The sequence below is a fragment of the Echinococcus granulosus genome (assembly GCF_000524195.1).
Source record: "Echinococcus granulosus chromosome Unknown EG_S00053, whole genome shotgun sequence".
NCBI classification, from domain to species: Eukaryota; Metazoa; Platyhelminthes; class Cestoda; order Cyclophyllidea; family Taeniidae; genus Echinococcus; species Echinococcus granulosus.
The window spans coordinates 201,199-219,495 of NW_020170433.1; the positions used below are offsets into that span (position 1 = coordinate 201,199).

At 42.7% G+C, this 18,297-nt stretch overlaps 1 protein-coding gene across 1 annotated transcript in view; it reads right to left on the reverse strand. All coding sequences in view use genetic code 11, as the record gives it.

The window, feature by feature from the left end:
- EGR_06220 (Dynein heavy chain 6, axonemal) overlaps nucleotides 1-17,754 on the reverse strand; it is a gene marked incomplete at both ends in the record, with an annotated part of 43,516 nt that extends 25,762 nt beyond the window's left edge. Inside the window, 32 exons of the mRNA XM_024495469.1 lie at nucleotides 305-597; nucleotides 1,104-1,530; nucleotides 1,974-2,186; nucleotides 2,475-2,687; nucleotides 2,761-3,018; nucleotides 3,492-3,620; nucleotides 3,774-3,923; nucleotides 4,093-4,194; nucleotides 4,375-4,679; nucleotides 6,131-6,419; nucleotides 6,802-6,954; nucleotides 7,370-7,688; nucleotides 7,840-7,966; nucleotides 8,778-9,171; nucleotides 10,302-10,446; nucleotides 10,483-10,618; nucleotides 10,703-10,732; nucleotides 10,783-10,858; nucleotides 10,891-11,141; nucleotides 12,100-12,250; nucleotides 12,324-12,475; nucleotides 12,552-12,850; nucleotides 13,159-13,549; nucleotides 13,743-13,917; nucleotides 13,987-14,217; nucleotides 14,297-14,500; nucleotides 14,829-14,958; nucleotides 15,219-15,306; nucleotides 15,829-15,924; nucleotides 16,700-16,803; nucleotides 16,987-17,089; nucleotides 17,358-17,754. Coding sequence (XP_024350100.1) covers nucleotides 305-597; nucleotides 1,104-1,530; nucleotides 1,974-2,186; nucleotides 2,475-2,687; nucleotides 2,761-3,018; nucleotides 3,492-3,620; nucleotides 3,774-3,923; nucleotides 4,093-4,194; nucleotides 4,375-4,679; nucleotides 6,131-6,419; nucleotides 6,802-6,954; nucleotides 7,370-7,688; nucleotides 7,840-7,966; nucleotides 8,778-9,171; nucleotides 10,302-10,446; nucleotides 10,483-10,618; nucleotides 10,703-10,732; nucleotides 10,783-10,858; nucleotides 10,891-11,141; nucleotides 12,100-12,250; nucleotides 12,324-12,475; nucleotides 12,552-12,850; nucleotides 13,159-13,549; nucleotides 13,743-13,917; nucleotides 13,987-14,217; nucleotides 14,297-14,500; nucleotides 14,829-14,958; nucleotides 15,219-15,306; nucleotides 15,829-15,924; nucleotides 16,700-16,803; nucleotides 16,987-17,089; nucleotides 17,358-17,754 — 6,531 coding nt within the window. The remainder of the gene's footprint in view (nucleotides 1-304; nucleotides 598-1,103; nucleotides 1,531-1,973; nucleotides 2,187-2,474; nucleotides 2,688-2,760; nucleotides 3,019-3,491; nucleotides 3,621-3,773; nucleotides 3,924-4,092; nucleotides 4,195-4,374; nucleotides 4,680-6,130; nucleotides 6,420-6,801; nucleotides 6,955-7,369; nucleotides 7,689-7,839; nucleotides 7,967-8,777; nucleotides 9,172-10,301; nucleotides 10,447-10,482; nucleotides 10,619-10,702; nucleotides 10,733-10,782; nucleotides 10,859-10,890; nucleotides 11,142-12,099; nucleotides 12,251-12,323; nucleotides 12,476-12,551; nucleotides 12,851-13,158; nucleotides 13,550-13,742; nucleotides 13,918-13,986; nucleotides 14,218-14,296; nucleotides 14,501-14,828; nucleotides 14,959-15,218; nucleotides 15,307-15,828; nucleotides 15,925-16,699; nucleotides 16,804-16,986; nucleotides 17,090-17,357) is intronic.
- Between the last annotated feature and the right edge of the window lie 543 nt (nucleotides 17,755-18,297).

The window sequence follows — 18,297 nt, forward strand, 5'->3', positions numbered from 1 at the left end:
GTTTGAAAGGGTTTCGAGGTCTTTCCAGAGAGGATGCATATTTGCAAGAAGGGGTTCCTCAACAGCCAAACCTCCAACAGAATGAGTGTACTTTAGGCGAAAAATTGGCGAGCAAAAAAGTAAAAGAAATCAGCCACATTTTGGACGACGTCCCATTCAGCTTATCTGATAGAAGAGTCCTTTAGTGAAGTTTGGTAACGGAAATTCTGAAATTATTAGGAACACATCAACATGATGGGCATCGAAGACATCTCCACTACAACTGATTAAATATGGATACGCTGGATAAGTGACACAATTTCACCTCAAAAGATCGGTCCTCATAGGCCTGAAGACCCTCTAGTCGTTCCTGCGGCTGCTTCTGCAGGTCGTCGAGGATCTCATGGACATCGCGAGCCCAGATCAGCTGCTCCACCGTTAGCGTAATCTGATTGGTGTGCGCGACGAGCCAATCATCACGTGACGTCGTGTCAACGTCCAATAGGGCCTTTTTCATGCTCTTCCGCAGACTCGCGACCATACTCTCCTCCACCTTGCCTAACCACTCCTCCACGTTTCCACGGGCCTTCAAACCCTGTAACATCAAAACACATTTTTCTCTGGTATGAAGGGAGCATTGAAAACCATTTATCGTTTATCACAAAGGTCATCACACAATACCTATTAGGATCGTAAAATGCTTTAAATGTGATTTTCAAATGTGCATTTATTTAAAGCAATTGAAACACTTTCAGCTTGGGTGCTGCTATTCGTCATATATTTATATCACTAAGAGTATAGTCTGTTTGTTATAGTGGGCTGAGATGGGAGTGAATTTCGTCGACTATTAAATAGTAATGATGCAACCTTTGCCTCTAGTTTTGTGGTTCCACTGTGGCAATATACTTTAGGTGACCTAATAAAATTTACATAGACCTCATTTGTTTCAGTTTTGGTAGGAGGCATTACCTTGGTTAGGGGAACGCTTTCTCCTTCTGGTGAGACCATGGCAAGTATGTCGTTGGAGAATTTCGGCTCTATAAAGCAAATGCATGCGGTAATGAATAACTACTGCTAGCGACCATAGGTAAGCAACAAGTAATATTATGGAGTTAGGGACACACCATCAGATTTGCCATCAAATTCAGGATTGAGCGCGAATTCCAGTCGTGCAATCGCATCGAAGCACTTGCGGAGATGTGGCTGCACCGCGAAAGGGTTCCGTGTCTGTGCCAGAATCTCCAATAACTCATCGTTGGAGAGGAAGTAGAATCGCGGAAAGATGACGCGCTTTGACTCTAGGTAGGCCTCCAGACACTTCTGAATCTGCTCGAGAAGAACGTTGTTATTGCGGAAGGTGTCCAACAGACCCGCCGCAGTGGCCGCTCGCATGGCGAGCGGAACCTTCTGTACCTTGCGCATCACCTCCTTAAAAGACTTGTCCAGAGCCATAAAACTCTTTGCCTCGCTGGGTAGTTGGCGTTGAATGTCGGGCGCTGAGAAGATGCTTTCGAGGTACATCCAGCCCTTTTGACAGGCCAACCATTGGTCCTTGAAAGTCGACAATTATCCCGAGGTAGTACAAGATTACTCAAAACATCGGTACCTCTCAGTACAGGCCCTAAACATTAAATGGAAAGAGCCACGAGATTCAAACCCGATACACCATCCAGGTCAAAACTTGTCGCTACACAAATCGAGGTTAGGGGAGGTGCATCAATCACTCGTCCAAATCAGCAGTGCATTCTCAAACAGGGCAACTTTTTAAGCCTTTCCTTGTCCTGACACTAGGTCAACACATGTTGACTACAACAGTCCACTTAATTTACTGGCTTTGACCTCGAAATTTGAAATCTATTGCCGATTTAAAAAGGGGAGAAGAGCAGCCATCAATCATCCAACTCATTAGCGTTTTTCCAACTAGGTCTGGCTTAGTCTTCAAAATACGGACTAAAGTGGGCTTTTTAGATTTCTCTTTAAGGTCTCAAACACACCAGCGTTTCTCCAAAGAGCGCGAGTTTCTGCACCCACTCGTCCACCTGGGGTTTGATCGGGCCCACGTGCTTCGACGAGGCGATAGTGGAGATGTTGATGTTGGAGTCGTCCCACAGCTGTTGTATCTCGTCAGTACCACCCAGTACGTAGACGTCCTTGTAGGTCTTGTAGGGCACCACGATGAACTCAGTGGATTTCCAGGAATTCTCTACCTGTAAAGCATCCCTACCTTAATGCGAGGTAATTTAGTTTTTATATGGACTCTCTAAGAAGTGACATTTAAGGTAATGGAACATTCAATGTCAAATCCACATTCGTCACTTTAAATAAGGAAACCGATTATAAAAAAGTAGAGTAGGTTTCATTGAAGCCTGACAGCTTAATTTAAGACGACTGTTCTAAGGAAGACAGAACTCACAGTCACCGCAATTTAAAGGGGACGGACTTATTTGAAATGAAAGAAAGTCTTAACTCCGATAATCTGGGAAGTATCAACAAACCTTTCGCAGCAGTGATTCCAGACTCGCTTCAGAACTAGCCATTCCAGCAATTTCCTGAATCTCTGCGGCATTCTCAAAGGCATTTAACGACTTCAACTTGCCAAGGGTCAGTGGAGCATCAAGTTCAGCCATCTTAAAGCCTATAATATTCTCCAACAAAGTCCAGTGACGATCTTGAAGCGAGGGGTTTCTCAAGTCTCCCACAGTTGGTAGCTGGAGCGCAACACCAGTTAGGTGTTATAAAGAGATGAAAAAGACAAAAAATAAGTAAGACAGGTTGACCTACAATGACTCGCATCTCATCGACTTTTTGACGCAAAATCGGCACCACACTGTTGGGCGGGAGACCTTTTTCTAACTGGGTCACGGACTTAAGGTACTTCATAGTGGTGGTGGTTACTTCCTCCGGGTCCAGGTTGGAGAACTCCACCTCATCCCAGGCCTTGCAAATCGTCTCCCACTCGCTCATGCAGGTCCACAGGAGACGCTTCAAGCGCAGCTCTGTGAAGAGCTCGTCAAGTTCCATGTAGTGCGGTTGTTCAACCTAAACGAAGAGGAAGTGAGGGAGCGGGTGCAGCTTAGACGTTGAAATGTAAAACTGTCTCGCCTCAATTACTGTATACGAAGCATTAAGCTATTTAAGCTCTTTGGTGAAATGCCTTACCTTGACAACATTTGGGTATAGTTTTCCAAGCCACTCCTAAAAGACACAAAAAGAACCTGTGCACCTGATCCTGCCACAAATAAAATCCGACCGGGAAAGAGGAGAAAGTCTTACCAGGAAATTGTTAGCCCTTACACCGGGTCTGTTCAAAATTTGGTCCTAAAATAAGGGAAGCGTCATGAAAAACGATTAAAACGAGATTCATTAGCATGTTTCAGGTCAGATAAAACGACAAACCTCAAGTGGATTGCCGCTGATCTGCAAAGTGAGGTCCTAATGGGTAGGAAGAATAGGTTGACTAAAGTGTTAACGGCAGCAGAGAGGGATGGGCTTCAAAGGAAGGCCTAATTCACCTTGAAACTTTTTGCGTATCCCTTATAGGTCTGGTAACGCGACTGCTGTTCAGTGACGATTTTCTGCAGTCGATCCAACTCCTGAATAAGCTCATCTCTATTCTGAACATTGTCCAATAGCGCTGGGTTCTACGAAAGAGGGGAATTCAAAAGATGGGCAATCATTTTGCTATCCAACAAATGCGAAGTTTATTTCCCATCATCACGTCTCATTATATTCCACGCAGTACAATGAAGCTAATAACAACTTTTAGAAAATGTTTATTATGAATTAATAATTACCCCAACGGCCTGTTTTGTGTCCCTGATATCATTTACGAGTTCTCCGACATCTTTATTCAAGCAGCCAAAAAAGACGTCGATAAGAGAGTCGCGTTCGGCAAGCGCTCTGTCAATGGTTGTGATAGTGCGTTCGATGCTCGGAAAGAGGATCTGTATCAAAGGAGAGTTAGATTAACTTTGTCATTATCAAATTTTTCTCTCATTAGTTTATTTTAAATATACACCGCGGTAAGATAGGTTTCGATGACCATAAGTCCAGAATTAGGGTTCAACACCAAGATGAATACTAGATTCGTCTTCTGAAAAACGAATAAATCACCTGATAGACGGCGAGGTCTTCAGGAGGAGTAGGAACTTTGAAAGTGTCTATCAGTTCATACATGGAGCGAACTGCATCGGCTTCTCTCTCCAGCGGTTCAATCTGTAAAGCCGAAAAAAGGCTGATTTGGTTTATTGACCATAAACGTCGATCTGTTTCCTTTTTACCACGAAAGCATGTGATAGTTGGCATTCAACCGTATGGCCTTGCCCCTTTTCAATCTTAGCAGTTAAAACCCTAGCAACTATAAGTTAAGGAATTGAAACTTGCTTCTTCACTTACCCTCAACTGTATCTGCCTTAGGAATGTGAGATGGTTGACATAATCCACCGCGGTGCTCAGGTTGAGGGTTAGGGTGTACTCACCCTCCTGTGTCTCCTTTGTCAGTCGGTCGACCTCATGCCGCGCGATCTCGGGGAGTATGGCGTAGACACAGTCCAGACAGCGCAGAGGCGACGGTGATACGGTGTTCTTGAAGACACTCGTGTCCACACTGAAGAGGCCCAGAGGTCTGTTGGCGGGGATCTGCCTGGTCATTCGCAACTGACGCTTGTAGGTGGCTAGCTTCTCACGGAAGAACTCCACATCTGGAGGAAGAAAAGGACTTGTCTGAGAGGTTTGAAAAGCAAACTGTCAAAGCAAAGTGGTTCTTCCAACTAATGGAGTAATGGAGGAAAAATGAGTGATTTCTATCTGTAAGGGTTTGTTTAGAAAAATAGGCTGTTTAGCCGTTATTTACTGCTATTTGCAGCAGTAAACCACCTAATTAAGCTTAAAAAAGCATAAGCGATTCTTGAGCATTTAAGCGTGATCATAGGGGACCCATCAAATGGGTAAATCACCGGCTTGATCGAAAACCACTTGCATTTAATGAATGGCATGAAATCGCATACTCAAAGTAAAGAAAATGATCGCGATAATGTATGATCTGGATCCTTTTCCACTTTGCTACGTACTTGTAAAGATGTCTAATATCACTTTTGTTGGAGGCAATATAATTGGCTTCTAAGTAGCCAATAACTTTACCGCACAGGAAGCTGCGCACCAATCAGATGGTGAGTTGTCCCTATTGGCTGCTTGTAAAATTTACATTGTTGTTAGGACGGGAAATTTGTGGTTCGTATCAGCTGGTAGGGTCGTCTAGTGAATCAGGCGATAATTCTAATCACCTAGTCCTAATTTTTTATTTGTGAACTATTACCGCTTGAGGATGACAGCATGCTTTGTTGCCGGATCAATTGGTCTTTTTGATTTCCAACCCGCTTTTACACAAATACCGAGTTATAAGTGTTATTATTTTAACTCAGTGCTTCTTCCAGACCTGTTTATGGAAGTGTGCAAACACCGGGTTTTTAATAAACTGCATATCCGCATTGTGAAAAACTAGAACGCACTAAATGGGTGTTAATTTGAGGAACGTGTTAAAATACTTCAAATCGGCAATTGTTAAAGAAACAAATTTTAATCAGGGGCAAAATTCGGTGAAATCACAAAAAGAAAATTAGAAATGTTGGGAAAAGCTGAATTTGTTACCTTCTTGTATTTTATCAAACCCAGTCAGATCCTTCACTCTTTCTACAAAAGTGGAAAATGCATTTGGTTACTTTGCGCAGGGGGCCTGATTACTAAAAGAATAATCACTTGTACTTGACAGCTACTTACAAAAGCGAATTTTAGTAAATGGAGACAATGATTTGGGAGGACGGGTGAGTGGATGAAGCCGAGATGGTTCGATCAGAGGGATATGGACTCAGTGGATGGACGAGTTGAATGGATGAATACAAATGATGGAAGTAGTAATTGATGCATGGATAAACGTAGTATAAATAAATGCATATTAAGAAGAATAGCTGTACTTTCGAAACGTTTGATACATTGCAAGATGTAATGGGCGTGGTAAGGCAACTTGAATCGGTGAGTAGAGGATTGAGAAAGGATGAGTGAGAGCAGAAACGGTCATAAAAGGAGTGATCAGAGATGGATAAATTAATAAATAAATAAAAACGTTAACTGAATTGGTAAATGCGGAGAGAAGTACCTTCTCGTTCAGCTCTTAATGACTCCACTGTGACCAAATCATTATCCTTATAGAACTCATTGATTTCATTGAAAGTGGCAATGTAGCGTTGGACGGACTCAAAGGCCTTGTGAAGGCTCTGATTTATGCCTCTGATTAGCGCCTGCAGTTCACCGTCTTCGGCAAAAACCATTCGCAACTGCGGTCCCACGTCACACGTCTTCTCCTCATGCTTGTTGTTGATGAGGGGACGTGAAAAGGCGTCGAAGTAGGTGTCTACCACGAGATTCGTTAGTAACAGCATTGATTCCTAATTAAAAAAAAAATAATTACACAACTGCTTAATTTGTGCTGATTTTGTTTACTTTGGAGCCAATTGCTAAAGCTGCATACTTTATTTAAAAGGCTACCATAACGATGTTCAAGTTAAAAAGGGACTTTGAAGTATTTTACTGTAACAACAAAATAAGATGAGATTAAGAGGATTCTCGTGACACCTCAACGAACGATTCCCTGTATGTTTAATGAAAATATGTGTCGATCTCATAATCTCTTTGACTTTACGAAACTGGTTAGGGACCCATGTGATTGCACACGGATCGGGTGGAAGATAAGCAGTTAACAAGATAAACGGATTCCATAATCGAGTCACAGTCTAGTCAAGCCGATTGTCCACTTGATTATAAAATTACTTGAAAACGGGTGACGACGTTTGATAACCCCTCAACAAACTGATCCTCCGTCGGAATTGAGTTAATTTGGTTCTGTTGTAAAATAAGTTCGCTCAAAAAGAATGGTGGCTGAATGGCATTCTCGGAAGGACCAATTGTCGAGTCTGGTCCAATCTAAAAGATAAAAGAGTTTCTACCTTATCTCATTAGGGGTTGTTTAAAGTTTTATAGGGTAGGCAAGTTGATGCTGTTCAAAAAGCCCTTTTAAACATTTTAGTCGGTGATTCGATTACCATGACAATCCATACCTGTTTCGCAACTCGAAAAAAGTTTGTGAATGGCACTTTTATAAAAAATATTTCTCTATAGGAGGAAGCAGCTAAACCTACCTCTAGCTGCCTTCTTTTTAGCTTATTTTTGCATGCCTAATTGAAATGTGACTGTCTAACGAAAATGCCGAGAAAAGATGAAAATCTTTACTAAGAGAAAAATCATTGTGAGAATACAAAGGAATGGGATGAAGAAGAAGGAGTAACCGCCTCTCCCCATCCATTCACATATTGTGAAATCTCTTCATTTTCCTACTGACCGTTTCTGTTATATTTTGATTATTCGCCTGGTTCATGTTCTCAGCCTGAGGGGCTGGCGGAGCCTTCTGCTGATCTGTTTTGGCCGATTCTACCACCACCGCCTCTATTTCGCCGTCTTCTGCTTCTATTTCACCACCAGGCTGACTCTCCTCCTCGGGGTGGAGCACGAGGCGCGCCTCAATGCGCATCGCGTCGATATCACGTGGGCTAGGAGCCGTCGCCACCTCATCCTCAAAGAGCCGATTAATGGCATAGACAGACTTTTTCGTCAGCAAGTGTAGCGTGTTCATTATCAGGTAATCCACCAGTCGTACGAAACTACAAACGCAGGAGTGAAATATCAGTAAGGTCGGAAGTCGGTGAATCATCAAACCGATATGAGGCTAACAATATTAGTTGATCCAGCTGATAGATGACTGTAAATTTGTGATTGAGCACACAACTATCATATCAGGCTGATAAAACTGACCAGGTAAGACGCCTGCACTTCTTGCGTTTGCGCGCCTGTTGTGTATAGCTCATTTTTCCGGTAGAACTAGCGAACCAATCAGTTTCGGCGCACTGCAGGAGATAGGAGCTTTTTCCAGCTGGAGCTTCTGGAAATGTGAAGCACTGATCAATCGGATTCCCATTAAAACGTTAAATTTAGTGCATAAAGGAACATAAAGTCTACATTCTTCACCAGGTTCCCGAAAATACTAAGGAATTTATTGATATAAACAACTTCTACTTTTAACCTCGATAGAAGTGACATCGACTATCGCAGATAGCCGTAGGAATGCTGAAGTTTTAAGTATTTGATTCCATAAACCCAACTTCGAAACTTGATCATTTCAGAGCAAAAGAACATCGACCCTCTGAAGCCTTGTACTCAATTTAAAAAATCAACTAAACAACGGAAAAGGTGAAAACTGACACAGCAGAACAAAACGAAATGGAACAAACAAATCACGACCCAAAGTTGAAAAGCAGCATAATAGAAGGTCTGGAGGGGAGTAAATTACGTATTTTGATCTTCTGGCAACGACGCTCCAGCTTGGTACGATTGTTGCGTACTTGTTTGAGAGCCGTGGCAATGGGGGCCATTGCGTGGCCCACCAGCGGGTGCTCCACGTCGTAGAGGATGGGCTCCAGTTGGTGGTGCTTTGATGCCAGTTTGCAGGCATCAATCAACTCGTCCACATCGTACATGTTCTTGCCTGCATTCCGCGTCCATCAAAAGTTCAAGCAATGGCAATTTGGTGCGGTGGTGACATGCATCTTACAACTGCTCCTTGAACTCTAGCTCTTTACTTTTGCCTTAATGTGTGAACGAATTCCAATAGGAACTGATAAGTAAAGTGCTACTTAAAATATATTCCAAAGCAATCGGATCTAGAAACTGCCTTCCGAACGGAAGCGACCTACCCAAGTTAGCCGGAAGGTCGGCTTCATCCTGCAGATAGTCATCAGGCAGGAATCCATATTCCAGCAGGGCTGTCCGACAGGCACTACGAACGATTTCCTTGGTGAGACTATGAAACTCTTGCAGTCGCAGGCTGACTTCGCCCAGCTGGACCATCTGGAGGGAGAGGAACTCCACGAGGGTGGAAGTGCGGCCGCGATCAATGCGACAGAGCGTAGCACCCGAGAGACTGTGGCACATCTCTCGAAGGTTAAGCAAAGCGGGACGCAGAGTAGGGTTGGCGATGAAGAGATTTGCCTCAAGAAAGCGCTGGCAGTGAACCATCTGAGCATAGCGTACTACCTTGCGCCAGCGCAGGAACACCTTCCACAGACGGAATTGCGCAAACAACGGCAACTGCAAGCAGACAAGCAGAAAACTTAGTGTTCCGTGCGTCAACTCAATCGCTTGTGATAGTACTGGCGCATTAAACAATATTGAGACCTATTTGTGCATGTGAAAGACATCGGTTAATCATCGCGAAATGGGATACTTGATAGTTAGCAGATAAACACGAAATCCATCCGCTCTGTTTAAGTCAGTTTCGTGAGAGGTGTTCATGAGGGTTTCAATGAAGAAAGCGTCAATTTGTATTTAAAATACACTAGAAAACAAAATGATACGGTGGAATAGTACAAAGATTTTCCCATGACCTGATCAACTGTAGCACTGATTTGCTCACTTTTTGAATAGTACCACAGACGGTCTTACAAGCGACTTTTGACGACGGATGGCTGATTTACATGCCAGTTCTAAATCACTATTTGTAAGCGAGGCAAATATGACTTAAGTTCGGTTTCAACTGTGCAGCTGTTCGTGAAAGTAAGTATTGCAATGTTTTATGTCAGTTTGATCTTGTCAATTAAGGTTACATCAAGAAATTATGATTTTTAAAGGGCTATGCAAGTGTCTACCATTCAGTTTGGGAGTAAATCTGCAAAAATACTCAAGAAACTGTCGCGATAGATTTGAAATTTAGCTAGAACCGGTGATTTACCATACTCTGAACGTAAGGATTCATTAAGATCGGGGGCATACCCACAAATCTGGTGTTTCGTGAAATTAAAACGTCTGTTCCTGAAAAACGGTTTTATTTTATCGTTAAAATGTACTTAATTTGAGGTCAAATTTGACGCTTAGCTTTGAAGAGGGAAAATTATTGCGTATTATGAAAGGAATGGATTGAGGAGAGCGGCTGCAATAGTTGAACCATTGGTACCATTAAGGTGGCCAGTAATATCGAAAGGAGAACTCTCTCAAGGAAATATTAGCAGTAGCAACTCGTCATTTCATACCTCAACTATTTGCTTCCAATTTCGCATGTATTATATTATATTCGATTTCAAAGTTTTTCTTACTCTCTTTATTAAAACAGCATTTTAAAAGTACAAGTGGAAAAGGTTTCTCCTTAGAACAATCATTTGAATCGTAGAAGACGTAAAAATAAATTTTTACAAATAGACTTGTTAGCAGTCCTGAGGACTGACCTTTCGTATATTCAAGAACAGCCTGTATTCACGTTCGAATCGTTCCAGAGATGTAAGTTCCACCTCATCACCGACAAAGTGGGTGCATCCACTAGTGCTTATGGTGTAGTAATCACGCTTATTGATGTTCTGGTATGATGTGACCCTGAACGGTTAGAAAATCTTAATAACTGGGCCTCACTTAAGATTATAGTAGTGGTAATCAATGTGTTTCTTCGGGAGGTTGTGAGTGAGGTAGAAGAATGTTATCTCAGGTCTAGTTTTCAAGACATTTATAATTTTAGCAATGTCCGTTTCTCCGTCATAAGAGGCAATTTCTAAAAACCAGTATTAATACCTGAGGTTCTGTTATTACACAGAAAGCCATCAAGAAGTTGGATTACTCTGATTAAAAGACCTACCATCTCTCAAAATAGACTCAGCGCAAACGCCTATAAAATAGATTAAGAAATTATTGAGTAAAGTGAAGCAAACTGAATACCAAATACGTGTTCATTTGGCGCTTTTTCAGTTACCAAGTATCCTCGAGCGCTTCCCATTTGAACAGCCAACTTATCCTAGGAAATTACTTGGGGAGTACTACTTTTACTTGTTTCGTATCCATATCGTACGGTAGGAGCGAAGCTCTAGAGGATGGTTCAGCCCGTTCAACTCTGCTTTCCTCAAGATCAAATCTTTTTGTTTTTAGTACATTATATCCCAATTTGGCCTCCCACTTTTCCGCCTCCCTTTTTCGTATGCTTTCTATGCTATTATATTCCCGATATTCCTTAAGGTTGGTCTTAAACACGTATGAAGAGTAGAATTCCGATTTTACCAGTGGTTCAACAAATGGTTTGGCTAAAGTCCCCAAATATTTTTGCCTTTCTGTTGGAGGCTTAAAACACAGACGTTTTTCAATTTTCTTAGGTGCATTCATACGTATATTCACATCACGAGACACCATCTCAACGTGTTATTTACTTTAGCACAGGTGGTTGAAATTTTTAATGTTACCGAAGTTATAGTACCAACATAAAATGCTGGGTTAAAAGAAACGGACTGAACTTTGTGAACCAACCAAATACTTCAGAATATAAGCAGTTTGCGATATGAAATCAAGTTTGTGTGATAAAATATTTTAAATTCATGTGATGCACACAGGGTTTACGTGAAGCTATATTTATCAATATTTTCCGATTGAGATTCAAGACGTGAAACATACATTTGTAGAACATGACGTATTACAGCAACTTAATTTAAATCAAGATACTACAATTTTTGAAACATTATGCGTTACTAGTTACTTCTCCGCACATTAAAATAAATAACTTTTCAATTTTGTTTACTGTGTTATTGGGAAAAAAGACATGCCTACTTCCCCAAAACTTAGACTTCTTTACTGTTGTTAAATTTCTGTTCGTAATTGTCAGAATCCAAACCCGTATTATTCCAACATTCTTCAATACTCAATAAAAGGATTCCACGTGCATACTTTGTTACCCAATCCTCAAATTGCCACTATCTTATGGCCCGGGTCCTCGAATCAAGCCACCTTCCGGCTGTCAATTTCCCTCTAACAGCCCTCGCCAATGAAAACCCCTCCAAAGTGAGGTGGCCACCCGTACGTAGACCTTCTGCCACGCAATCTTGGCCCGCACGCAAGCCACCCCAATCGCATGTGAAGTTCATTGCTGACGCCAAAGCTGCCATACATTCCAAGCACCAAGTGATCAAATGTTCAAAGTGGTTGATCAACCGTAAATTTATTAAAATACAAAATCCCACTGGTGCAAATATGTACTCATTTAGGCGCCACCTCCAATGTCCTTTACACTGATGCTAATGATGCTTATATCATCCAGCGGTTTGTCTGTCTTTGGATGCGTTTTGACATTTGATATCTTCTGTACAACCTCCATTCCTTTGATTACGCGACCAAACACCGTGTGTTTGTTGTCCAGCCATGGCTGAAACAAAGGCAAATAGAGTAAGCAGACGTTCTGCGGCATGACGCCCATTAAGATGGGTGGATGGGCTTACGGTGGGAGCTACGGTAATGAAGAACTGCGATCCATTCGTATTGGGTCCAGCGTTAGCCATACTGACGGTGTAAGGACGATCGTGCCGCAAACTGGGATGAAATTCGTCCTCAAATTCTCCGCCCCATATTGACTTGCCGCCAGTGCCCGTACCTGAAATGCAATGAATGTGGAGGATAACCCGCTTCCTACTTCGGCTGAATAAGTGAGCCCATTTTTCTCCACCTACCAAGAGGACATCCACTCTGGATCATGAAGCCCTTAATTACACGATGGAAGATGTGTCCATTGTAGTAGCCGGCACGAGCGTGTCCTACAAAGTTCTCTACGGTGCGTGGACACTCACGTGGCCAAAGACGAAGATGAATGTCGCCGATGGAAGTATGGAGGATGGCAGAGCCTGCCAGTCGGAGGGAAGCCGTAGTTGCAGCTGCCGAATCACGTGAAGCTGCTAGTACCTCCTCCTTTGTCGGCTTCTCATTGAAGACGTCGCGTTCACATGTAGAACCCACGGCCAAGGTGACACCGCTGTTGTGAAAACAAAATACAGCCAGTCATACTCGTTCTTGTAGTACAGAGTCTGATAAGATTTTCACTGGAAAAAAAGGGATTATAGTCATTCAAAGATCTGGTAGACTTATGGAAGAAACCTTGGATTGCAACAATTCTTAAAAAGGTAAAGTAAGGGCTAGGACTTAGGGACGAAATGAAAACCAAATAGGGTGAAAAAAGAAGAAATATATGGAAGTCGTGAGAAAGAGAATGAAATAAATCGAGGAAGGAGGGGAATGAAAGAATGTGAGGAAGGTATAGAGGTAAAATGGGAGTTGACATACTCCGATTTGATTTCATGTGGTTCGTGGTTCGTAAAAAGGTAGACGCGGTTCTTCTTGAAGGCGGTGCATACAATGACGGGGTCGCGGGAGTGCGGATTGGTGGCAGAGGACCCGGTTGCATTACCACCACTGCCACCGGCCCCGGAATCGGCAGGAGGTTCCTCGAGGGCCGCATGCATCTCGAGGGAGGCGGTAGCGGAGTCCATACCAAGGAGAGCCATCGCAGTGGCGCTCTGCAGCACCGCTGACCGCGCCGGCAGTAGTGCCACCTGCAAGAAACGGAGGTTCTCTGGGCCCCCCAGGCACCGCACCAGCCGATGGGTCACTAAATTCACCACTCGCACGCCCAAGAGTGTAGTATAGATTAGGAAGTTGCCCGAACTGTCGAACTCTGAAGATGTAGTACATAAAAACATGACTTTCTGTTCGATGTATTCTAATGGACAATAAAAAGTGCAAATTAATTGGTTAGCGGACAGCGGCCGAACGGCTGACACCTTTCTTCACTTTTCTTGATTTCCCGTCACCCCAGGCAACGGTGGTCTAATAAATTTACAAACTCCTGAGACATTTCCTTCACTGACCCAGATTACACATATGGGCTCCATCCGATCGATCCAGCTCCTTCTCCAGGGCCAGTCGACGCCCGAACTCCATGCTAGGCAGCAGCTGCTTCGTCGATTGCAGCTCAGAGTAGCGCTGTACACTCTCGTCATAGACCAACGAAAGCTTTCCCGTTAGCGTCTTGAAGATGCGAATCTAACAAAGCAGGGATACAGTGCAAGTGCAAGCAAATACGGAGCAGAAAGTGTAATCGACACAACGAACCTTTCGATCCGCACCGAAGCAAGCGAGCAGGCGACCGCCGTTAGGGGAGAAGGCCAGACTGATAGCATGAGTTTTGTCCTTGAGAAGGCAGTAGAAATCGGTGTCCATCTTGGAGGTCCAATGGAGCGCAGCCGGACGCTGGACGGCATCAAAACCGTGGCGCGGTGTCGACCAAAACTCTAGCATACCCTCTGTGTCGGCACTCACGACTGTCTCCAACGCCGGACAGAACTGCAAAGGAAAACAAGAATAAGCCATATTATGCGCGGATAGTTTGAAAGGTGGAAAAGGTGCGCGTGTGTGAACATACAGCAATGGCGATGACGGAACTAGCGTGGAGGTTGTCAAGCTTCTTCAGAAGTGTGTCCTTTGTGCGAGCGTCATAAATGTGGATGGCGTTGGAGTCACGATCTGCACTGCAATTAAGAAGCAGTGGTGTAAAACATCGGCAAAAAAACAGGCAATTCAATTCAATTTCGTGTTCATCACATCCAAGGCGCCGAATTTCCTCAAGCTGCAAGGTTAAAAAATGATGTCGCTCCAGTGCCTCGCTTTGACTGTTCCAGACTTCTGTCCACTGGTAAGACCAAAATATCTCGCGCCACATTCAATGAAGAGAAAGCTACTGCAGTGTCATGCAAGGAAGAGCCAGAAGCTGCTTTTGAAGTGAACGTTCTTCCAATTTTTGGAATGAATTTGCACTTGTATCGAAAGAGCTAGGTGTATATTTGATGTCTATTACAGATATAGATATTTATCAGTAAACCGTCACACTAAATTCTTCACTAGGAATCGTGTCTCGTATCAAAATTCGTCACTTTTTTGAACGATGAATGACTAACCGTCAAATCCTTGACTTTGGGTAGAACGATGACACTGACTTTCGCCCTATATACAGTCGCAAAGGCGCCCAATCCAACACCCTCAGAAGTTTTTATATCACAAGTGACATTCATCAGGATAAGCTTCAGCCTGAAAAGTCGTCCTGGATACTAAGAAACCGTAGTGTTACCTCTAAACCTGGTCATGTTTGTCAATTCTGTTTTCTCCTCCAGGGGATATCTCAAAGTTGGTTTAGTGGCAAAAATGACTAAGGGAAAAGATAAGTTTTTTTGGTGAAAAACGACGAGAATCTACGAACCGCAACTGTTAATCACGACTTGATATTTCCACCAAAAAAAACAGTGAAAGAGGCGAAAATGCGCATCCTGGAGACGGAGTAAGAGATTTACATGGCGACAGCGGCGCAGCCATCCTTAGCCGTGTAGACGAAGCAGCATTCCCGAGGCACGAATCCCAGCTTCATCATGCTGATCATGTCTAAAAGGATAAGGGAGAGGATGATGAGGGGTAAATTCATTTCTCATCGAAATCTCCACAAAGGCAGCAAGGTAAATTCCTTGGACTTGTGCGGTAAAGAACCATGAGTAATTCAGAAAGCGGCTATAGTAAAATGAAAAAAAAAAACCGGACAAATGAAAATCTTTCTGAAGCATTTCAATAGGGTCATCGCTGCTATCAGAAAATGGGCAGTAAATAGAGTTGAACCTGAGCATTGGGTGTCCTTAACTGAAGGTAAGCCGATACCGACTGAACTATTTGACAATAGTCTTGAAGATGTCATTTAAAGATGCTTATTCCCTCTTCTCGAATCGTGGAAATAGGAAGTGAAGGTAAAGCACGTGGTTAGAGGTAAGACGGCTTGAACCTAGGCTCCAAATTCATTCGCAATGACTATAAGCAAACCAACTAGAAAAACTCATAGGGAAGCGGATAGAATGAGACTTCAATAAGTACTGCGTCAAGGAGGCAGCAGAAGAGAAGCTTCGCAAACACACTCACCAAAATTGATAATGTCAAAGATCTTGGCAGTTTTGTCATCACCCACGGTGCAAGCAAGCTCACCATCATAGCTGACTGCCAAACTAGTTATCGCACCTGAAACGTAGGAAAGATAGAAGATGACCATGAGGTCATTGAAGGCAATTCAAGAATCCACAAATACTACAAATAACGAAGGACAACAGAGCCAAATTCTCGACTACGCTGCGTGGGCATCGTGAAAAAATTAAGGAGCTTCTTTCATCGGTACTTGAAAAGTAGGGGTCGGTTGGGAGGAAACACAAACTGCAAAAATTGAATAATTAAGCCTTACTCAAATAAAAATGTCTTTATGAACTTTACTAATCGCCGAAATATTTTGGAAAAAAAAGATGTGATAATCTGAAGAATCTTCTTTTGGAAGAGAGACTTTCGACACGGACGAACTTGCACAACTGAAAGAATACTTTTAGCAAACAAAAAATTCCACATCTCCAAATGAACGCAGACAACCGCAGGTCATATGTGCTCCATGGTATTGCAAAGCCGAAATTTTTCCAAAAGCTTAAGTTCTGCGTGTTCACAGAGGAGGTTTAAATAACATATTATAAGAATGGTATTCAACTCAATGTACCGTTCCATAGTCACAGTTCGCTGAGATAGTCTCTACGACGGCAGCGAAAAATCGCCTCGTAACACCCACACTACCAGCCTTCCCAGCCCTTGTGACTTCTTTGCAGTAGTAACTCGAGGAGTACGGCATTGTAACCAAATAAAGGGGAATTAGAGGAAGAATTAATCTTAAAGCTAAAGGCTTTAAAAATAACATGCCATTCTATATAGCTACGTGTTGATTCGTGGGCGAAGTTAGATGAGAAGCGGCGAAACTGACCCAGATGCGCGCGATAGTGTTTGACGAACTCCAGACCGCGTGTCGCAGCCAGACGCCAGAATTTCAAGTGGCCATCGCAACTGCATGTGATAAGGTAGTGCGTTCTACAAGAAGTAAAGCAGACGGATAAATGGCGGTAATGTGCTTCTAGACAATAGTAATCTCTGCAAGGACTGCAATATAGAAAACTAACACAATTAAAGATAACTACGAATAAATTAACCGGCATTCAAGCGCAAACAATATATCCTTTATGCAATCCATTTTGAAAAAATCTTACCACTTACTTAGAGTAGGAGAGATGGGTAATGACGTTGCGATGCATGTAGCTGATCTCGTAGTACTGCGCAGTGGGTATGCTCCGCAGGAGGATGCTCTCGTCCTTCAAAACTGAAGGCAGAGAATTCACGCAAAGAGTCATCAGTGTTCCCATCATCTTTTGAGTAATTCATACTACGGTAACGCGTAACTTTAAATAACTCGATTCTTTTAATCATAAACCTGACTAAAATCTAGACGTGGAAGCAGAAGGCAAGAATTTTAATGCCCAAATATCATCATAGCTATTGTTAAAACAAGCAAGCGAATATAAAATGCTGGTGTATCCTTTCTTTTTATCAGTGGAGAGCAAATAAAACAGAGCCGTAAATAGGAAGACCTATTCTTAATTCCATAATAAAATCTAAAAATTCGGTGAATCCCGCGCCTCTTTTCCTCGGCTTTTTCTTCAAAGGTTCCGTGATAGAAGACGAATCCTCCATTTCAGAGGGAAGAGGACCCACAGTATCGTCGTGTTCATCACCCCTGCCTCTATTCTGATTGTCTCCATTACCGTTTGAGGTCATTTCGGAGGGAAGTGGACCCACAGTATCATCATCGTCATTACGACCCTCATTATCGGTCGATCCTCGACCTCTCTTCCGGTCACCAGCAGGTTCGGCTGAATCAACATCATTTGAAGTCACCTCGGAGGTTAGGGAACTCACTGCCTCACCGCTGTTATAAGATTGCCCTTCCATAGGCAAAGAGCCAATCGTGTGGTTGGAGTCGGTCATCTAGGGCGAATGGATCAAAGCCATTAGCTAGGTTAACGAAGAAGTGACCAGTCAACCAACCAGATTATGGGTTAGGATTAAAACGTAGTTCCTGTGGCTATAAACTGATTTACTAAAGAAAAAATGACTGCATTAGTATCCATACTTAAGCAAATCTGAATTCTTGGGGCGGAAAAATTATCAAAATCACGAAAAATTGCCATAAAATTGCTACTCTGTATGCACACAATCATCAAACCGATGATATTCATGATAGGGCTCTCTGCCGATTAGTCGAAGTATTTCCCACTAACCAATAAAATTGACCTAAATAAGTAGAATCACTAATAAAATACAATAATTTAAATAAAAATAAGGCGAAAATAAATTAAGTGCATAGGATTAAAGACACGTCGAATCCGAATTAATAGAGCCAATTTGAAATGCCACTAATTTCACCTAAATTAGCGCACAACAGAGGGCAGACAAGCAAAAAGAGGCAGAACTTCGCAAAGGCAACCTTTATTCCAAAAATCATTAACATAAAAAAGAAATAAGACGAAG